The sequence below is a fragment of the Xenopus tropicalis genome, chromosome 9 (genome assembly GCF_000004195.4).
Source record: "Xenopus tropicalis strain Nigerian chromosome 9, UCB_Xtro_10.0, whole genome shotgun sequence".
NCBI lineage: Eukaryota > Metazoa > Chordata > Amphibia > Anura > Pipidae > Xenopus > Xenopus tropicalis.
The window spans coordinates 50,204,989-50,220,385 of NC_030685.2; the positions used below are offsets into that span (position 1 = coordinate 50,204,989).

General features: G+C 38.3%; 1 protein-coding gene across 2 annotated transcripts in view; it reads left to right on the forward strand.

Moving 5' to 3' along the window:
* Window positions 1-200: 200 nt before the first annotated feature.
* Window positions 201-15,397, forward strand: part of LOC100490370 (carboxypeptidase O) — a 50,811-nt gene continuing 35,614 nt past the window's right edge. The window contains exons 1-3 of one of the 2 annotated variants that reach the window (XM_031893566.1): window positions 201-336; window positions 7,107-7,303; window positions 13,183-13,266. In XM_031893566.1, coding sequence (XP_031749426.1) covers window positions 7,197-7,303; window positions 13,183-13,266 — 191 coding nt within the window. In that variant the 5' untranslated portion in view covers window positions 201-336; window positions 7,107-7,196. The remainder of the gene's footprint in view (window positions 337-7,106; window positions 7,304-13,182; window positions 13,267-15,397) is intronic. The other variant, XM_018097644.2, reaches the window with a different exon arrangement.

Sequence of the window (15,397 nt, forward strand, 5' to 3'; positions counted from 1 at the left end):
TTAACCCCTTATTACATGTGAAACAGCAGTATGGTTAATGCAGAGGCCAGAGTACATCCATACTAGAATGTACTAATATCTAATGCACACCAATTGCATGCTTTATAGACAATGAAATTTATGTAATTGTCTTACATAATTCTGTTTCTTAGCAAAGAATTCAGTAAGCAGACATACTCCTTAGAAAATCTCTTCTCTGTATGGATGCTGGCATGTCTCTGTTTTACAGATGCCTTAGCACAGCATCTATACCAGCTACTGTTCACACAGAACTGGATAGGATCCATGAAACAGACTGGAAACTGATTTATGCTGCATGAGCTTGTGTGATTTGGGGTAAGTCATTTCATCTCCTGGTGACTATCTCCATGTCATTTATTCTGATGGACTGTCATTTTTAGCTGCATGTACACATGGCTATTTAAAGGCTGTAGACCAGGCATATAAAACAGGCTTCTGCATGTTCATGATGTAGTTTGTGTAGCTGGCAGCTCAGCATGACTTGGTAAAAATAGATATGCATAAATCTCATGCAGATATCCGCACAGTGTGTATGCTCCTGGTTCTGTATCTATGCATTAATTAGAGAAAGGATGAGAAAGAGCTGGTAGCCTCTGTCTTTATGTGTGTATATGTTTCTATAGAAATGATGATAAATAGATTTTATTTCAGTTGTGTGTGTGTTTTGTTTCATATCAAACATCTGCCAACAAAAAGTTCTTAGAATATCAAACACACAGAGAAAATGATTCTGTTTCATGATTTTTATGTACACACACATACCAACACAGACTAACATCTCTGTTATATGATGGAAAAATAGGGGTGGAGAGGAGAGAGAAAAATGTAAAATACAAAAAAGGCCAATATATAGGAACCTATTAATTTTAATGATTGAGTTTCTCGGTGTTCAATTGTGTTCGTGTGTGCTTGTCTTAATGTACATGCATGAAAATCTGGCCTGTGGAAGGGAAAGAAAAATGTAATAAAATCTGAGTGGGAGATACAGAGTGGTTCTTTTAGAATAAAGGATCAACACCTATGTAGAGAAGTGACCTTTAAATAAGGGTTAAAAAAGAAGCTGCCAGTTAAATATGACCCAGCTGAATATATGCGCACAGACCTCCAGTCAGTCATGCCAATCACTTTGCTTTTGTCTAACAAAAGAACCCAGCACAATACCTCAAGGACCTTGGTTTTTTTAGAGTTCTGCTGTCTATTGTTGAGAATTAAAACTACAGTAATCTAGTGCCACCTAATGGTTCTAAAACCTTCAGTCCCTATGGATTGGAGAAATTTATAGTGATGCTTACAAGCTTCTGTTTGTGATGTATTAGCTAATGCAGCTGCCAGCCTGTAATTCTAAAAGCTAGAATTATTGCTTGAGAGCAGAGGGGCCCATGTTTACTAAGCGGTGTTAGGCTGAGTATGATAAAACTTTCCAGGAATTACAGTAGAAAAGGTGGAAAGCTATTGGAGACCAATTAATAAAAAAAAAACAAAAAAAATATAGATATATATATATAAAGTGCAATATACAAATCATTGTAGAAATTGACATCTATTTTTCATCATTATAGTTCTATAAATAGAATAGTTTCTATTTAAACGTTTATGAGCAGATTAATCAAAAAATGAGAAATATTCTCTATTTTTTTAACTAAGAATTTCGATCTGAATATTATATTTAGGTTATCATCTGACAAGATATAAAAAAAGTCAACAACTATAAAATGATGAATTCTTGATTCTGGGAGAATTGTACACTTTTCTTGTACAAGTGCTCATTTAGCTTTATAGTATGGTCACAGTTATTCATATTCATACTGGAGACTTCTGATGGACTTGCTATCAGGAAAATTATATATATATATATATATATATATATATATATATATATATATATATATATATATGTAATTATTATTCTATACACACATATACAATTGAATGCAAACTTCTGTCCAAAAGTGATGAGCAAATCTGTCCCATTTTGCTTCACAGTGAAAAATTTGCAAAATGCATTAAAGTCAGTAGGCAGTTTTTCATGGCTATTGCGTGATTTTTTTTTTCTTTTACGTGCGCAACTTTTTCTCACACCAAATACATTAGTCAATGACTGTTTTTTTCACGCTTCAAATACATGGAAGTCAATGGACGTGTTTTCCTCAAGATTTTTCTCACACCAAATTCATTAAAGCCAATGGGCATTTTTTCTCAATCCTACCGTGCAACTTTTTTTATGTGCACAAAATTAAAATTTGCAGATGGTAAAATGCAGAGTTTTGTCTCGAATACATGCCAGGGAGAAAAAAATCATTGTTGGGCACCCATGGCCAAATAATAAATATAGTTAATTTGTAAGAACAACTACTGCAGGAATTAGTCTCTTAAAAAAACTAAATATTTGCAAATGTTGATGCAAAGTTATAGTTTATTTCACAAACTTTAACACACAGGCCCACAGAAAAAAGTTATTGTGACATGTGTAAAAGGTTGGATACCCTCCCACTTGTCCAGTAATTATCACTTCTTTTGCAAAATCCCTGACCATAATGATCTCATTAGTCCTTAATAGCCATTAGGACTTGTCACCTGTTGACTATAGCTTAAAAAAATCTCTGACATCCCAAAACTTTAAGCTAAAACTCAACAATAATGGGATTCTCTAAGCAACTAGTACTTCACTATGCACAGTGAAAAGCAATTTGGAGGTAGAATTATTTGAATGTAGCTGGGACGAAAAATACCTGTTTTTTAAAGAACATGTCATTTTATGGTAGCTTAATGCGCAAAATGTCCTATATATATATATATACAGTGGCTTGCAAAAGTATTCGGCCCCCTTGAACTTTTCCACATTTTGTCACATTACAGCCACAAACATGAATCAATTTTATTGGAATTCCACGTGAAAGACCAATACAAAGTGGTCTACACGTGAGAAGTGGAACGAAAATCATACATGATTCCAAACATTTTTTACAAATAAATAACTGCAAAGTGGGGTGTGCGTAATTATTCAGCCCCCTTTGGTCTGAGTGCAGTCAGTTGCCCATAGACATTGCCTGATGAGTGCTAATGACTAAATAGAGTGCACCTGTGTGTAATCTAATGTCAGTACAAATACAGCTGCTCTGTGACGGCCTTAGAGGTTGTCTAAGAGAATATTGGGAGCAACAACACCATGAAGTCCAAAGAACACACAGACAGGTCAGGGATAAAGTTATTGAGAAATTTAAAGCAGGCTTAGGCTACAAAAAGATTTCCAAAGCCTTGAACATCCCACGGAGCACTGTTCAAGCGATCATTCAGAAATGGAAGGAGTATGGCACAACTGTAAACCTACCAAGACAAGGCCGTCCACCTAAACTCACAGGCCGAACAAGGAGAGCGCTGATCAGAAATGCAGCCAAGAGGCCCATGGTGACTCTGGACGAGCTGCAGAGATCTACAGCTCAGGTGGGGGAATCTGTCCATAGGGCAAGAAGAAAGCCATTGTTAACAGAAAACCATAAGAAGTCCCGTTTGCAGTTTGCCACAAGCCATGTGGGGGACACAGCAAACATGTGGAAGAAGGTGCTCTGGTCAGATGAGACCAAAATGGAACTTTTTGGCCAAAATGCAAAACGCTACGTGTGGCGGAAAACTAACACTGCACATCACTCTGAACACACCATCCCCACTGTCAAATATGGTGGTGGCAGCATCATGCTCTGGGGGTGCTTCTCTTCAGCAGGGACAGGGAAGCTGGTCAGAGTTGATGGGAAGATGGATGGAGCCAAATACAGGGCAATCTTGGAAGAAAACCTCTTGGAGTCTGCAAAACACTTGAGACTGGGGCGGAGGTTCACCTTCCAGCAGGACAACGACCCTAAACATAAAGCCAGGACAACAATGGAATGGTTTAAAACAAAACATATCCATGTGTTAGAATGGCACAGTCAAAGTCCAGATCTAAATCCAATCAAGAATCTGTGGCAAGATCTGAAAATTGCTGTTCACAAACGCTGTCCATCTAATCTGACTGAGCTGGAGCTGTTTTGCAAAGAAGAATGGGCAAGGATTTCAGTCTGTAGATGTGCAAAGCTGGTAGAGACATACCCTAAAAGCCTGGCAGCTGTAATTGCAGCAAAAGGTGGTGCTACAAAGTATTGACTCAGGGGGCTGAATAATTACGCACACCCCACTTTGCAGTTATTTATTTGTAAAAAATGTTTGGAATCATGTATGATTTTCGTTCCACTTCTCACGTGTACACCACTTTGTATTGGTCTTTCACGTGGAATTCCAATAAAATTGATTCATGTTTGTGGCTGTAATGTGACAAAATGTGGAAAAGTTCAAGGGGGCCGAATACTTTTGCAAGCCACTGTATATATAAACCATAAGCCCTATAAGTACCCTGCTTTATGTGACATTTTATACCTTTTTGTGGTTTGCACCCAGGCATTTCCTCCCAGGCATATTCTGATGGAATACATTTGCATTGATTTTGAGAGTGCTAGTCCAATTATAAAGAGAAAGATTCATTTATATTACTATTATGTGCTGTCAGATTGTCTATTTAAAAGTACATACTCCACCCTGGACACAAAGACTGAACAAACAGCAACTGCTGAGATTCGTTTCCAGCCTTGCCACAAACACATTTTGCATTCATAACAAAAAATCTGAACAAAACCACCTATGGGCCTGCTAAAATGTAATATATGCTCAAACAAGAGAGGTACCAAGAAAGTGGCTGCCATATGTTATTGCAATTATTGTGGAATCACTATCACACAATCTTTCTCTAAGGCAGCAGGAATTACTGGAGAGAGATGATGGATCATAATTAGCTTCCTTAGAGTTAACTTGCAAGAAATCACTAATGCTCTAGTGCTCATTTAATCCAACTGAATCTAGTCTGTTTAACACTGCTATCCTCTGTGTGGTTTCTGTATCACTTCCAATACTTTGTATTTTAATTGTTATAAAATACAAATAAATAAAAATAAATAAAAACTGGATGTATCTGTATATATAATTTACATTCCTTAATTTGTTACTTAACTGGGGCTGTTCAATGTATATTATTCCATGAGGGCACTAAATTAAACACATAACCCTTAAATGAAGACAAAAAGGAACGCCAAGAGCCCCAATAGTGTAATATGTTTTTACAAGGAGTAATGGTAGAATAAACAAATAAATACTCACAAGCCAGGGTTACCAATAGGCAACCACTGTATAGGCAGGTGGGGAGATTGTCCTGACCCCACTCAGGAATAAGAAGTCGCTCTCTGTAGAAGGAAGAAAAATGGGGATGACACCCCTCCACTCGGGGTGGACTCGGTATAGTGATAAGACAAAACAGAGGCGCCAAAAGGATAAAATTAGCTAAAAACACTTAAAAACCCAATGGGTAATTCAGAGGAGGTAGTAGTAAGCTTACCTCCTCCAGGCAGACACCAACAAAAGTGGTAATTTTCAGTAATAGTTTATTCACAACAATATTGCTGTATTGCAATATTGTTGTGAATATACTATTACTGAAAATTACCACTTTTGTTGGTGTCTGCCTGGAGGAGGTAAGCTTACTACTACCTCCTCTGAATTACCCATTGGGTTTTTAAGTGTTTTTAGCTAATTTTATCCTTTTGGCGCCTCTGTTTTGTCTTATCACTACATAACCCTTAAATGTCCTTTAAAAAAAATACTTTTTCTTTGTTAATACCATGCTTTCTTTTAGCAGGGCTAAGTATATCTCTCAGAACAAAATCTGTGAATAATTTACATAAATTGGAAACATTTCTGAGTGCTTTTCTGAGCACTTTTGCTATTTACATTATATTAAAGTTTTATTGATAGGCAAGTTTCCGAATGTTTCTCTAATCATTTCTGTCACACTGAGAGACAAACATGAGCAGAGAAACATAAGGAAAGAACAAAAGGCCAGAATCAACAGCAGGGGTCACTCCTGTTGCACATTTATTATATTACTTAAGTAAAAACTGAAATTAAAGTTATTTGCAAAAGGTGAAGTTATGTCCCCTTTAAAGATGTCCAATTAAAATGGGCCAAATTTCCAAAACTTTGTTTTTGAACTTAATTTAAAAAAAAATAAAGTTTTTCTGTCTGTGCCTTTAGGGAATTGATTCATAGTTGTAATGTCATCTTCAACAACCAGTTGTGAGTTGCTGTTTAAGTAGTGGATCTGATTTGGTCAAGGAGTTATTGGTATTATTATGACCCCGGGGAGTGCAAGTGCAAGAGCACTAAGGGATGCATTATGCTCAGTTATGCTGCACTTGCACCCCTGGGCTTGTTGCACTCTAGAAAGACCATCGGATAAAAAGCTGGCTCTCTATATAAAGAGCAGCATCAGGAGTCCGAAGGATGTGCAAGGCATGGGGCAGGTAAGGAAACGCTAGAAGGATTCAATTCAAGGTGCAGCCCGCAGGTCTCTATGCTCTGAAATGTAGCGCAGGGGCCTGTGGCTATTTGCACAATACCCCACACAGTGGAACAGTGGGACAGTGGCCCATTGCAGCCTTTGCTGTTTACATGGCCAATCATGGTAATTTGGAAAAGTCAACACCAAAGTTCAAAATCATCAATATTTTCTCTCTCCTACTACATAGCTTGAGTTATTGAGAGTTACTGACATGCCCAATTATTTATTTGTACCATGAGCAGGAGTGCTTTGTACTTTTCATTAGTAATTTTTGGGGGTTTTGCCTTAAAGTGACAATATACTGGCCAGGTATAGATTTGAAAACAGCAGAAATAGTTAGCGTCCACCGCACTTAGTTAAAAAAATATTGCTTAGTAAAGCTCTGAATGCTTTATATAATTTTCATCATAAATATACTCATTCATTAGTTGTTTGTATGTTTTATTGTGTCTTTGTGATTATTTCTGAATCTTTAAAACAGCATCAGTGTATGAGGCAGTTGTAAGTGTAACTACAGATTTAATAAGGGATCATCAAAAGCATGGCTTTCTCCATATGGACATTTTCTTTTGTTTGGGTAAGAACAGCAATGAAGCTAATCATGCATGCCACTCATTTGTTTAATTCTGCCCCCATTGTTTTTAAAAACCTGTCTTCAATTCATCAGCATAATGGGCATCATTCAGGCATACTCTAGGGAGCCTACTGATGTGCTGACATCAGCCTTCCGTGCATCGTAGCTAACTGGCATACTAAAATGGAGACCAGCACAGATGACTGTGGGCAGCTGGCTCTCGCCAGCTCTAGCAGAGCAAAGAACAGATTGAAGAGAAAGAAGTTGAAAGCAAAGGACAACTTCAGCTGGTAAATATCTGTTATGTCTGCCCCTTTAAACTTTTAACATCAGAATACACTGAAATAAAGCCTTCTTTACAAAAGTAGTGCAAAATATAGGCATGTTCTTTTACTCACAACCCAGCATTTTTTCACACCATTCCATGGAATAGTGCTCACTATTGTCCTGTTTCACTTCACTGAATATTCGCAAATTGAAAATTGAAAAATTAGCAAAATACATTGAAATCAGTGGGTGTTTTTTCTCTTGCCAAATGCATTGAAGTGAATATTTTTTTTTCTGCCGTGTTTTATTTTTTTCTCTGAGAATGTTTGCAACAGTTTTGTGGAAAAATTTGCTGATGACAAAACGTCAAATTTCGCAGCAAATCCATGCCTGACAAAAAATTACTAGTGCTTCCGTAAACATTTTCAGTGAAGCAACTTTGTGCACATATTTTCTTTATATGGCTGGAAAACTTGCACCTACTCGATACATTTGGTTCAAATTTGATGCAAATGTGACAGAGGTTCTGGTTTCAATAAAAGCATTTGCCAGTTATTTAATTAGTGCCTGAAATTACTACCTGCTCAAGAACAGGGGTACAGTTGCTTGAGGTGTGCATTCTGTGCATGTACACTACATAAGGGGGCTCAAGAGATACTTGCGTAGAATATAAACATGTTAGGGTGGCACTCTAGAAAAAACCAGGGAAAGTAACTGGGGTGTTTCATGCCATATTAAAGCACAAGGTTCCAGGCCAATTGCGTTTGTCATTATCATGGAAGTGCCCACTGACAGCCTTAAATTTTAAAGGAGAAGGAAAGGCTACATCACTGGGGAGTGACTTTAATCTCTTACCTGAAACCCCCGGCCAGTGCTCCAGTTAGGAGAAACTGCTGAAGAAAGAAGACAGAACGAAGAGGAATGACTTTTCCTAATAGTAGCACTGGTCAGGGGTATCAGGTAAATGATTACAATCACTGGGGGGGGGGGGGTGCCTGACATTTGGTGATTTAGCCTTTCCTTCTCCTTTAATTGTGGGTCTACTATGCATTATAATTTACAGTACTGATAGGTTAGTGAATGCTTAGTATTATATGCACAGAGACATGGGAATGCTTTCCGGCCCCCAAGCATCTGTGTCCCCAATTTACTTACAGTTCGCTTATATCTGGTTTGAGGGGGTTATGGGGAATAATATAACTGGCATAAAAATATTTTTTTCTCTTATGTATAGAAGCATGGTTAATAGTCCCTAGCAGAAAGACAATGCATGAAAGCCATACTTGCCTTCTTCTATCAAGCTAATGCTTGCGTGGTCTTATTCACTCTTACTTCTGAACAATCACGAATCTGCTTATTCACAACAGCAGCAATGCTTCAGGATTATGGATATTTGCTGTGGGTGTTGCTGTCATGGTGCCTTCTGTCATTTTTGCTCAAAATAGCATCCCTAGTAAAGTGTGCCTCCTAAAAGCAGTGTCCATAGCAAATATGTACTTGTCATGATACCTGCTAAGAGCATAGCAACTGTGCCTCTGTCTTGGCACCTTCTAAAATTAGCATCTATAGTAACACTGTACCTGTCACATTGACTGCTCCCAGATTTTCCATGATGTGACATCAGCAATCAGCATCAATACTGAATCTTAGTGATTGACACTTTCAAGTTATAAACAACACTTTGCCACTAGAGTGCGCCATTCATAAAGATATTTACAGTTTAGATTATAAGAACATGGCTGTAATGTAAATTATATATCAAATAATGTACCCCCTGTTGTAAACTATAAGGATACTATAATTCATCAATAAGTTCCATGACCATACAAAAGCACAAGGCCAAAGGCTGAGTGCTTGTATACAGGATGTAGAACTCTGAGGTGACTTCTAATGTCCTCATATTTTTTCACAGGGGGTACTTTATTTATTATAATACAGAGGCTTCAGTGTATCATGTGACAGAAATTATATCAATGAGCACTAAATCCATTGTTAGAAACAAAGTACATTACGTTACTAGTGGTGATTCGGCTAAATTGTAAGGAAATGCCTGCAGGCCTGATTTGTGGCCAGTGGTAGCAAATTTCTTATGTGTGCGACAACTCTCCCAGTGTGTCATTGCCCTTAACTTTACAGTGTCTTAAAAAGCTGTTTATAATAGTTAACCCTTTGCATTAATTTTCTTCATTAATTTTTGGTGCTGCCACTGGGCTCTAGCACTCCATAGCACAGAACCAAATAAGCTAATACCTTGATCAGAGCAGCAAATAAGCTAATACCTTGATAAATATGTCAGTTTGTTAAACTCTTCCATTGCTAGCAGGAATAATCTTAAAAACATATCAAACTGCAGACAATCCTTCTGGGATTCCCCAGTTCAATAATCTAAGTTTTCAATATTTCAAATGTACAAGCTAAAAATCCATGTTATGTAATTGTAAATGAATAATTTAAGTGAATAATACATTTGCAGTAGTTGTGTTCCTAACAGCAAGTGTTTTGAGGATTTATTTCCTTTTGAGGATGGTTTGACTAAATACTATACTTTTGTAAACATATTCCTTAAATAGCTACTAGTCCATATTCGTGTTTTATTGAAGAAGAATCTAACTCTTTTGGCTGCTATGTGCATGTGTATATAATTGGAAGAAATCAGTGTGTAATAATTTTATACTAATATATAGTACGAGTTAAATTTTAAATTGACGTTTATTGTCATTAATAATAAAATTCCAATAACCTCTCCCTGAAGGTCATATATTCAGTAGGAGAAGGGAAAAAACTTCTCCAGCCTTCAGGATACTATTCCTGTATTCCAGAAACATGTACCACTTGGGGAAGAAAGGTGCAGGCAGAAGGCTCGTAGCTAGGGCAGAGCTGGCTAGAAATACAGGAGTGGGATGTGGTATTCATAAAGCTCCAAATTACAAGAAGGCCAATCTCTCAAAGATTCCATTTAAACAAATCATTCAAATTTTTGAAAATAATTACCCTTTTCTCTGTAATAATAAAACAGTATCCTGTACTTGATACTAACTAAGATATAATCAATCCTTGTTGGAGACAAAACAATCCTAATGGATTTACTTAATGTTTTAAAATATAGTGATCCAAATTAGGAAAATACCCCTTATCCAGGAAATCCTAGGTCCCAAGCATTCTGGATAACAGGCCCCATAATATGTAGTGGTGAGAGAATTGTTTTCCCCAGGCATGGATTTGATGCAAAATTCCACATTTCACCATTGCTGAATTTCTGCAAAAACAAATGACTGCAAAAATTTGGGCAACAAAAAGTTGTGTGAGGAAAAAGTCTCAGTTGCGTCAAAAAAGTTGTGTAGTATAGGTATGGGATCCCTTATCCGGAAACCCATTATCTAGAAAGTTCCGAATTACGGGAAGGCCATCTCCCATAGACTCCATTATAAGCAAATAATTTAAATTTTTAAAAATGATTTCCTTTTTCTCTGTAATAATAAAACAGTATCTTGTACTTGATCCCAACTAAGATAGAATTAATCCCTATTGGAGGCAAAACAATCCTATTGGGTTTATTAAATTCTTAAATAATTACAGACTTAAGTTATGGAGATCCAAACTACAGAAAGATCCCTTGTCCGGAAAACCCCAGGTCCCGAGCATTCTGGATAACAGGTCCTATACCTGTACACATTTTACAAATCTTTCACTTTCACAAATTTCTCAGCAGTTTCGTGAATTTATCTGCCAAGTGAAAAGAGACAGATTCGTTCATCACTAATAATAAGCTCCAACTAAACCTTTTAATGCTTAAAAATAACTTTTACTTTTGTGTAGCCAGTGGGCAATGAGTCTTAATTAGGTTTTTTTCTTTCTTGTTCTGCATCTTGAAATTCAGACTGCTATTCTAATGCAAACAGGTAGTTGTTAGGGAATGGAAGCTAAAAAGCAAGGTGCCTAAACTGAAAGATAAGAAATAAAAATAACAATACAACTGAAGACTAGCAAGCAATCTTTTTTGTGTTGCTGGGGTCAGAGCTTTTTAGTTCCTGATAGGAACCAATCATAATAGGAAGACTAACACATAAAAAGTCTGGGAACTCAAGCGGAAGAAACACAGATTTACTGTATAACATAAAAAGTTAGTTAAAAGATCAAAATTCGATTTAGGGATACAAAATAATATACTATTTCATTATAATACATTTCTTTCCTCCAACAAAAATGAGTTACCTGCAGCAATTTGGCTGAGGAATCTTTGTTTGCATTTACCACAAGGAAACATTGCAGGCAGCATTTTTGCACTCATGAATTTTGTTGTTTTCACATTGATGCATCCAACACTGTGCGCAGGAACCATCCAGCAGCAAGCACATGATTATATAAGCCGTGATGAAAATCCCTGTGCACTTTTATTTTTTCTTATTTCTGTTGTGTCTGGGAGCAAAGCTCCAGCTCTTCCTATCAAGCTCTTCTTTTCCACTTTCTCTATTACTTTCTCTTGATTACCGGAGATTTCTTTCACAGAGGCAGATTTATCAACAATCAAATTTATGGTTTTACCACAATTTGAGTTTTTTTGCAGCAAATCCCACAAATTCAAATTTTAGTTTTAAAAAAAATGAGTTTTGAGCTGCCTCCTAATTTGAATTTGGGAATTTTCCATTTTTCCTTTTTTTATTAAAAAAACATTGAAAACTCACCAACCTTAAATGTGCTCTTATGTATTAAAAAATGTGAATGTCAAAAACTCAATCACTTAAAAACATTAAAAAAAACTAATCTCTTTTTTGCTCTTACTAAATCTCAAACATTCGAGATTCAGAAAATCGAATTTGAGAATTAAAAAAAAACTTAAATTACAATAAAAAAATTAATTCAAATATTAATAAATCGTCCTTTTTCAAGTTTTAAGGTATACTTGCATGGTTTTCCTCATCCCTGGTTATTTGCCATGTTTTTCTCAAATCGAGAAAAAAAACTCCAACTTAATTTTTTATAAATCTGCCCCTTTAGTGTTAAAATAAATGGCACTACTCGAAAAAAATATAATAATGTTATGAGGAAAGGCATCACAATGTCTTATCTTTGTATCATAAGTCAGCAAGCAAATGCAAGGTACAAGGTTGCTTAGTAAGATGCCTGAAATGGCACAATTTTTATTGAACCGAAACACCAAAATGGGGTAATAATGGAAAGGGGGGTGCTACAATATTGCTAACACATTGTATGTGTGTATTGACTTTTCCTTGGCATTTCATTTCTGTTTTACAGTTTGTGGGAACCGGAGTACTGCCCTAATTTCTCCAATCACAATTTAAATTAAAAAAGTAATTTTAAAATCAATGAAAAGTTTTAATTAATGTTTATTTAGTTGCGTAGAATTAAATGTACTTCCCAACACAAAAATGTCATGTTTATATTTACAAGAATGGCATAATAGTTAGTCCTAAAGCAGCCCTTTAAACCTTTGGTTATTTTTAATATAACACTCTTGAATTTCATACGTTTGTAGATTATAATAAGCCCCGTGGTTTGTATTTTACCATGAGCTATCCGTTGCTGCAATTTTTTGTTGTTGGTCACATTTGACATGAGCTCAAAGAGAAGTGAATGCCTTTTGTTAGTATGTTAAGCTCAGCTCCTATTACAAACTCCCTGCAAAATGATCATTCCTATTAAGGATTTAGACAATGTCAGTTAGATAAAGCAATCCCAGTAACATATTGACTCACTGTGCCAGGAAGCCTAGAGCCAAAACAGACAGAGGATCAGGCCTGCCTGACCAGTCTGCGTGAAACTTTTGGAAGGAAACCCTCTCAGATTCCTCTGTCACGGCTGCATTTTGTTATTAGTTCATTCGGGTGATTGCACTCATTGTCTATTGCTGCTAAGTCTCTTACTGATGTGTATTTCTCTGCAGCCACAAAATGCATCATCTCTGGATTGTCTGGACTTTTGGAACTCTGACTTTGCAGGTGTGTTGCACTGGAACAGAGTATGATGGGTAAGAGCTGAATTTTTACCAAGTTACTTTATTACATCTATCATGGCTGAAATATGTTTATGTTTAGATGAAAGGCAAATATTGCCTGAGTATTAGTATGTCTACATCTTAAAACCCTCCATCTGCTTTTCAACTCGGACTGCTGGGAAATGTAGTTCTTTGGACGAGAACAGCCAGGAAACCATAGGCAGGAATTATTTTGATGTTTAGTAATTTATAATACAGTCAGTTTTAAAGTAAAACACATATGTAAATAAATATGACAGAAGGGGCTATAGTTAGTGATGAGTAAATTTCTTCAATTGGTGCAGTTTTGCTGCAAAATTTGCATTTTTGCGAGCTGCAAAAGAATTTTATAAATCTGTGCTAGAATTTAGCCAGGTGTTTTCACCATAAGAAAATACAGGTTTTTGCATTGAAACAAACACTGTGCTAGAATTTTGGTTTGTGTTTTGTTTTGCTGGGAAAAAACACATTTTTTTGTGCTGAAAAAAGCCCACATTAATTCTATCTGCTCCTTGCTTTCCACATCACCCAATCAGACTGAAACCCTCCCCCTGTCTGTCTAAGAAGCTGACCTGGCGCTGTGTTTGAATTAAATTGGCAACATGAGAGCCTTTTTTCTATGAAAAACAGTTGTAGCATAGTGGAAAGGAGCTTCGTTATTGCACAGCTAACAATGCCTTAAAGGGGACCTGTCACCCTAAGAAATAATTCCAAATACATTTCTATCATGTTAGTTTGTTAGCTGAGCAAAACAAACTTCATTTACACTATAAAAATAATAAAGATTTTTTTTTGGAATTACACAATCACAGTAAGCAGGCAGGTTCCATTTTGTGGACATTTTCAGTAACACAAGCTTTACATCTTGTCAAAACCTTGTTTATTTGATAGAATGGACAGGGCCGCCATCAGAAATCACGAGGCCCCTCAGAACAGAATTTTCTGGGCCCTCCTCCTCCCACGCCCCGCTCCCCTCCCCAATGGCCCCTCCCATCAGTACAAAGGACACAGAGACATTGGTAGCCAGGGCCCCCTAAAACATTGGTAACCAGGGTAACGTTTTGCATTGGTGCCGGGGCAGAGACCCCCTAAAACATTGCTAGACAGCCCAGGGCCCCCTAAAACATTGCTGGTCCTCCCCCAGTGTCCTCATACTATGGGCCACTCCCCGCTGCAGCATCCTCCCCAACATCCTCCAGCTCCTCCCTAGCATCCTCCACCTTCCCCGCAGCGTTCTCCCCAACAGCTTCCCCCTCAGCATCCTCCAGCCCCCCTTACCGTCCTCCCCAACATCCTCCAGCTCCCTCCCCAGCATCCTCCAGCCCCCCTACCATTCTCCAGCTTCCTCCCCAGCATGCTCCAGCCCCACCTACCATCCTCCCCCAGTGTCCTCCCCAGCATCCTCCAGCCCCACCTACCATTATCCAGCTTCCCCCAGCATCCTCCAGCCCCTCTTACCATCCTCCAGCTTCCCCAGCATCGTCCCCAACATCCTCCAGCCCCCCCTACCATCCTCCAGCTTCCTCCCCAACATCCTCCAGCTCCCACCCCAGCATCTTCCAGCCCCCCCTACCATTCTCCAGCTTCCTCCCCAGCATGCTCCATCCCCACCTACCCCCAGTGTCCTCCCCAGCATCCTCCAGCCCCACCTACCAACATCCAGCTTTCCCCAGTGTCCTCCAGCCCCCCTTACCATCCTCCAGCTTCCCCCAGTGTTGTCCCCAACATCCTCCAGCTCCCCATGCTTCCTGTGGTGCTTCCTGCTCCCGCCTGCTACGTGCGCTTCCTCCGACTGGATCCTCTTCGTATGCCCGTCGGCTCGCCGCTGCATCTAGTTTTTATAAGGTTGCGCCCCGTGCGTACTGACTTCACACATACGCACGGGGCGCAGCCAATTGAATTACCCGCTAGCCACCAATGACCCAAGGGCCCGTAATTCTTTAAAGGGGGCCCGTGCTTAAAATTTGTATCACGGCCGGGCCCCCTTTAAAGCAACAATCCTCCGGGCCCCGGACAACAGTCCCCCCTGTGCCCCCCTGATGGCGGCCCTGAGAATGGAGGACTAGATGCCCAGGCCCATGCACTGGCTACACATTTAGATGGTGAGGAGGGAGGGGAAATGTGA